This window comes from Apodemus sylvaticus, chromosome 14 (genome assembly GCF_947179515.1).
Source record: "Apodemus sylvaticus chromosome 14, mApoSyl1.1, whole genome shotgun sequence".
In the NCBI taxonomy this organism is placed as follows: Eukaryota; Metazoa; Chordata; class Mammalia; order Rodentia; family Muridae; genus Apodemus; species Apodemus sylvaticus.
In genome coordinates, this window is record NC_067485.1 from 47,449,702 (window position 1) to 47,456,338 (window position 6,637).

Below are 6,637 nucleotides of genomic sequence, written 5' to 3' on the forward strand. Positions count from 1 at the left end.
TGTTGCCCATGTTCCTTCTCAGCACCTCTACAAAGAGTCAGTGTTTTGGAAACCTATGGGAACTGAAACACTGGATCTTGCTTTTTCACTGAGCAAATCAGACAATACTTAATACATTGAATGTCTAAACGAAGTCAACAGGAAATTACTCTGACCCAGAAAGTTGGAGCCACAGCTCCTGGACTCTGTGGGGGCACAGTTGATAGCCATCAGACCTCCTTTCTGGTTTCCCTTGCTAGAAATGCTGCAGGTGGGAATGGAGGCTGAGCAGGGTCAGTCTTGGCCTAGACCTGCTCTTTGTCAGTTGCAGAAATGCTGAGGGAGGATGTGCTCATTACCATAACTGTAATCATGGTAGATTTCTGGGATCAGCATGTCCTCACGTCTTGTTTTCCATGAAATTTGTGTTTAGGACCAAAGAAAGGAGTTCTGGAAGACCCTGCTATACCTCTCCTGGGCATATACCCAAAGGATTCCCCAGCATGCAATAAAGACATATGCTCCATTATGTTCATAGCAGCCTTATTTATAATAGCCAGAAGCTGGAAAGAACCCAGATGTCCCTCAAAGGAGGAATGGATACAGAAAATGTGGTATATTTACACAATGGAGTACTACTCAGCAATTAGAAACAATGAATTCACGAAATTTTTAGGCAAATGGTTTGATCTGGAAAATATTATCCTAAGTGAGGTAACCCAGTCACAAAAGAATACACATGGAATGCAATCTCTGATAAGTGGATATTAATTAGCCCAGAAGCCCTGAATACCCAAGGCACAAATCACATAACAAATGACTCCCATGAAGAAGTATGGAGAAGGTCCTGATCCTGGAAAGGATTGATCTAGCATTGGAGGGGAATATAAGAACAGAGAAAAAGGAGGGAGGTGATTAGAGAATGGATGGAGAGAAGAAGGTTTATGGGACATATGGGGAGGGGGATCCGGGAAAGGGGAAATCATTTGGAATGTAAACAAAGAATATAGAAAATAAAAATATTAAAAAAGAGAAAGGAGTGAGAGTTCTGCATGCCTCACATTTGCTGCTGTTTACCTGTACATGACCTTGCATAGTGGATAACCTGTAGAGAAAATACATGCATCCTTTCTGCAGTGTAATGTGTTCACTCAGTTCACTTGAATTCAATTTGTACTTTAAACAAAAGAATAGAGTTGTGAGAAGTATATAAATTACAAACACTAAACATTATTTAAAAGTATCCTTCAATCAATCTTAGGAATGAAGAAACAAACTCATTGATTGAAAAGCAAATGGACACTTGCACAGGCTCTGTGTCAAAGGAGAAGCATGGGGAGTCTGGGTAGCTGCAGGAGAAAGGGTCAAGTCAGGGTAAAGGAAGAGAAGTCGTATACTACAGTGTTTAGGGAGAAATAGATACACCTAGAACAGTCAATCCCAAGAGTGCTAACTGTCCATGCTGCCTAGTTCTCTATGATACCAAACATTTATTATGACAGATATTACAAAATTTGTTACCTAGTCTGGTCTTAGAAAATTTAAGCATGTGTCCTTATCAATATTATTATTTTGTTGATTTCAATGATTACCAAGTCTTTGGGACATATTATAGTCCAGAGTTTCTTGGCCTGATACTGCTAACCTCTTGGTTGTGGTTTCTAGTCCTGAGATATGAGGAGATAGCTATGCTATGAACTATGGCATGTTTAACTGAGTCATGGCCATTACCCAGTGAATGACAGTGTTGCTTTACCCTTCTTTGACAAGTTAAAATGTCTGGAAACATTGCTGGTGTCTCCTAGAGGAGATGACTTCTATCTGAGAGGCACTGTGCTTAGGAAGAGGTACATGCTAGCACAATTGTCCTGAGGTCTTAGCTGGGATGGGAACAAAACAAGACTCCTGATGAACAACCAGCATAAAGTTTCCCTCTCATCAGAATCATACTTCAATTTGCCACCACCTCTTTCACTGAGAAAATGAAATGCACAATAATTCAGTCACTAGGATACGGCACTGACATTTGTGGATCGGCTCTTTCCTATTACTATCACATTCTTACCCTGCTTTCTGCAATGTTGGGCTATGTTAGACATGTGTAAACCCTTCTGTGTAATCGAGTAGAATTCTTTCCTTCTACTGAGTTCTTCACACTTATTGTGAGTCATGGATACTTCTTTTGATGGAGCGATCATATTGGAGTAACAAACAAAAATGTTAAAATCAAAACCACAACTTTTGTTTTGTTGTTTAAATGTTCCCAAACATTTCCTATGGGTTGATTTTACGAGTGATGAAATCAAGCAGAAAGATAATTCTAGAGGGAATGATGAATCTCAGACCTGTTTCTTTAACATCAAGTAACATGATGTATAGAAGGGAACATGAAGTGACTGTGTCCTGCTTCTCAGATGTGGCCTGACCTTGAAAACAAAATGAAAGTACCTACCCTTTAGTCTCTGGCTATGGAAATGGAATAGCAGGATACACAGCAGCTCATATCTCAGAGTGTTCATATCATATACCACCTTCCTCTGTCCTATGCCTCCTGTTGAAGAGCAGCAGCTCACAGCTATTGTGGAGATGCCTGATGTAGAGTTGTGGTGTGCTCTTATATGACATTATATGCTCAAGTGTTATTGATAGCATTTTGACTGAGAAAAGACACTATGGAATGTTCAGTCCTGGGAGATGCTTAGGGTGGTGCTTTCTCATGGTTGTGAGGTTGCTCAAGTCCCATTCTCTTCTAAAGACATCTTCACACGAGATCTCAGCAAAGACTGTTATAGGGAGAGCAATGGTTTCAATGTGCTGTTTCTCCTCAAACTGAGGAGATACAAACATAATACCAAAGTGCATTTAAAAATAAAAGATACATAAATAAGATTTGAAAGTTTAGACTTATTTTTTTCCACAAATTTCATTTGAGTATTTGAGAGTTTGACAACATATCTACTTAACACTAACCTTCCTTACAATTTCAAGAAGGCTATGTGTCAAGACTGAGCACATACAAGTGCATGTATGCTCACACACATATAAGTGTGCAAATGTACACACATACACAGGCAAGAATATGATTTTATGTAAATAAGAAGAGAAATGTTATGTTTCAACGTCTGATACCCACTTTGCCCATGCTGGATTTTCCTCACATGGCCATGTGCAAAATTTGCACAGGGTAATCATTGTAGGCAACAGTGTGGTCTGGTTCAACTCTGAGCCTGACATGCATCTGCCTTCGATGATGTTTCTGTGCATCCAGAGGGATGAGAGCGAACAATCAGCAGCAAAGGTGGAGTTCTTGGACTTATCAAGTTGTGCGCCTTGATGCACCACTGCTCTTGCTGTGCCTTTTGTTCCTTTGGGGGAAAAAAAACCTTAAAAACTACAGTTCTTAGAGTCTTAGTGTATAATCTTTCCATAGATAATTGCTATATAAGTACTAAATTCAAGTTCATTTGTAAAATCCCCCCTCACTCTGGAGAGCACAACCCAAAGTAGCAAGCAGATAGTGAAACAAATCGTACGATGGTAAAAACATTATTTCATCCCAAAGTGTTTGCATGAGAAGGATTTGGGGGTTAGTTTATTCATTCACTTTTGTTCATCACTTGGCAAACAAAGCTATGAAACTTTTAGTTCAAATTGGGCTCAAATATCAGTTACCAAGAGGCATAAGAACTCAAATTGTTAACTCCGAAACATCTAGAAAATTGAGACAAAGAGAACAATAATAAATAACTTTTATTTATTGAATAAAACAGAAGTTTCTATTTTATAATATTTTAATTAATCTTTGAAATTTAGTGTGCTAAAGTTGAATTCTTTAAGTAGATACAATAGCTGGCATGTTTACATGCAAAATTTTCTTTATTTATTATCCAAACAATAATATTATGGGGGTTATCTTGAAGGAAAAACCAGTTCAAAAGATAATGAGTATACATCAACATGGAGTCTTCAGGGAGCCCAAAGTTTTCACTCTACCATTTCTCAGACTCCGATGAAAAGTTACTGGCCATGCCATTTTCTCTGTACCATGTTTACACACACCATTCATGGTAACCAGTTTTCCCAAACTGCTCTCTTAAGTAAATATCTTGTTACAAATATCAATCCTAAACAAACTTCTATATTCTAAACTGCCAACTGCAGCCCCTAGGAGAGTTGGAAGTATTAGATTTTCAGCTAGGGTTCTTACTCAAGGTTTAGAGACAGAAGTTTGGTCTGTAGAAATAAATGTCCAGTGCTAATGTCACGGTACAGCTGGCCAGAGGGAGATTGGATTGTTACAAGGTAAAGATAAGGCCTGGGGTCTAGAAATTTCTTTTGAGAGTCGAGGAGGTCAGACGTAAGAAGTGAGGTGAGAGTTGGTCTGCATTATGAACAGCTGCAGGCTAATTTTTCAGTACAGATAAGGGTGGGGCTGACTCATCGTGGCAGCCAGGTGGCACAGTAATAGAGAGCAGCATCGGACTCCTCCACATTCCGAAGCACAAATTTATAACTCTTGTCCGTGCCTTCATAAACATGATATTTCTCTGAATTGAGTGTGGGATCCACCACAGTTGTGGAACTGATGAAGTTATGGTAGAGAAGGTGCTGGGGGGCCTTCCCTTCCTGGAATCGATACCAGTGGACGTAATTTTCTGTTCTGTAAATATTACAACTGATTATAACAGAGGATCCCACTGGCCTGGTGATTGACATTATTCCTTCTTCTAAGCTGGAGGATGTTTGTCTGCCTACAGTGATAGTAGCAACAGAGAACAGTAGGTTAGCAATTCATCAACATGGATTTCCACCGACAAATGTAATTTCACGAGTATCTATGCCGTATACTTACCAGCAGGCAAAAAAGCTAGAAGTAGGGCGAGCGCCCACAGCATGTCTTGTGCTCTGTGAACTAAGGCTAGGTACAAGACAAGATAAAACAAAACAACCCAATAACCCTCCTTGACGCTAATCCCTAAACCCATGTGTGGTTCAATGCTGGTCTTGCTGACTGAGCGACAGACAGAAACATAAGCTAAAGCACTCTCTTTGAATCAACCAACTGACCAATGGGAGGAGTGGGTGTCTGGAACAGTCACTCCTCTCTGATCATTGGTGTGTATTTGGCGCCCTCTTGAGGTGACTTGAGAGAAGGCACTACTCAGAGAAGTGAGCAAGTGGAGAGAAACTGGAGCGAGAGAGCTCAGTACATGTACGTTTAGAGACAATGCTCTGTGGATGACATTGCCTGCCCTACTATGTGGAAAATTCCTGCAACTCAGAGTCTCCAGATGTGAATGTTGCTGTGGCCTTGGCCTGAGAAATCTTTGTGGTTGTCCTTAACCGATTTCAGTTACACATGTGAGTGGAGTTTGAAGCAAGTGCCAATAGCAAACCTGTTAAAACTTGAATCTAATACATTAAAAGAAACCAGGACCAATGTTGAGGGCTGTATCTGACCTCCTCCTAAAGGAATGTGTGTGTGTGTGTGTGTGTGTGTGTGTGTGTGTGTGTGTGTGAGAGAGAGAGAGAGAGAGAGAGAGAGAGAGAGAGAGAGACAGACAGAGAGACAGAGAGAGAGAGAGACAGGGAAAGAGACAGATAGACAGAGACAGAGACAGAGAGAGAACACGTGTACACAAATCAACTTGTTGAAAACCTTTTGCTGAGCTTGGTGAGTATGAGTGTAATCCTAGTTCCAAGAAGGCTGATACAGATGTCTCCCAAGTGAGAGACCAGCTTGGACTACAGAGTAAATTCAAGGTCATTCTAGGCAACCTAGTAAGATACTGTCTCAAAAAAAATGTGGAAGGGTAGGAATGTTACTCACTGGTATAGCACATGCCTAATATGTACGCAACACTGGATTCAGCACCGGTACTGAGAAGAAAGGGTAAAAGTCTTGTGAAGACTCAGAGAAATGGCTCAGTGGTTAAGAGCACCTCCTATTCTTACAGAAGAACCAAGTTAGACTCTCAGCACATGCGTGGTAGCCCACAGCTCTGTAACTCCAGTTCGAGACTAAAATGTAGGCTCTTTCACAATATGTTACACATGCATACACTTGAGCACACACAAGCACACACATAAGCAAAATATTTTTAAAACTTGTGATTAAATGTTGGACAATGTTTATTCTAGTCATTGTTTGGCTTTTATTAGGTAATTTACTTTCTAGTACAATGGAAGGTAGCCAATCAGAACGCTTGTGGCCAGTTATTTTGTTTCTGGCCACAGACCTCAAAGTGCAAGGATAGGAAGCTGCCCTAGAAGCAGTTCTGAAAGCAGAGGCTTTGTTTGGGCGCGGAAGTACACACACAGAATAACTTTTCAGGTTCTCACAAGTTCTACTGTCTTGGATTCTGAAAGGGCTTTGGTAGGGTAGAAGGTTCAGAGTTAAAATTAAAGAGGGGGGAAATTCCTATCAATCAGAATGAAAGGAATTTTCTTTACCACATAGCCCAGGAGAGCAGAGCAAGCCAGAGATGACCCTTAGCCAGGTGCCATGTCAGATGGCCCAGTGGAGGGGCAGGCAGCAAACCTGAGATGGTCCTTGCCTATTGCCACCCTGGAGGATCATAGCACTCCCGAGATGACCCCTGACATGCAGAGTCCCTAGCACTACAGATGAGCAAGGGAAAGGTGAGAAGGTGGGAGA

At 40.8% G+C, this 6,637-nt stretch overlaps 1 gene segment (V, D, J or C); it reads right to left on the bottom strand.

Annotated features, from left to right (window-relative positions):
* Window positions 1–4,401: 4,401 nt before the first annotated feature.
* On the bottom strand, window positions 4,402–4,989 carry LOC127664774 (T cell receptor gamma variable 8-like). The segment is given in 2 exon segments: window positions 4,402–4,730; window positions 4,832–4,989. Coding segments are annotated over 2 exon segments (447 nt in total).
* Window positions 4,990–6,637: the final 1,648 nt, after the last annotated feature.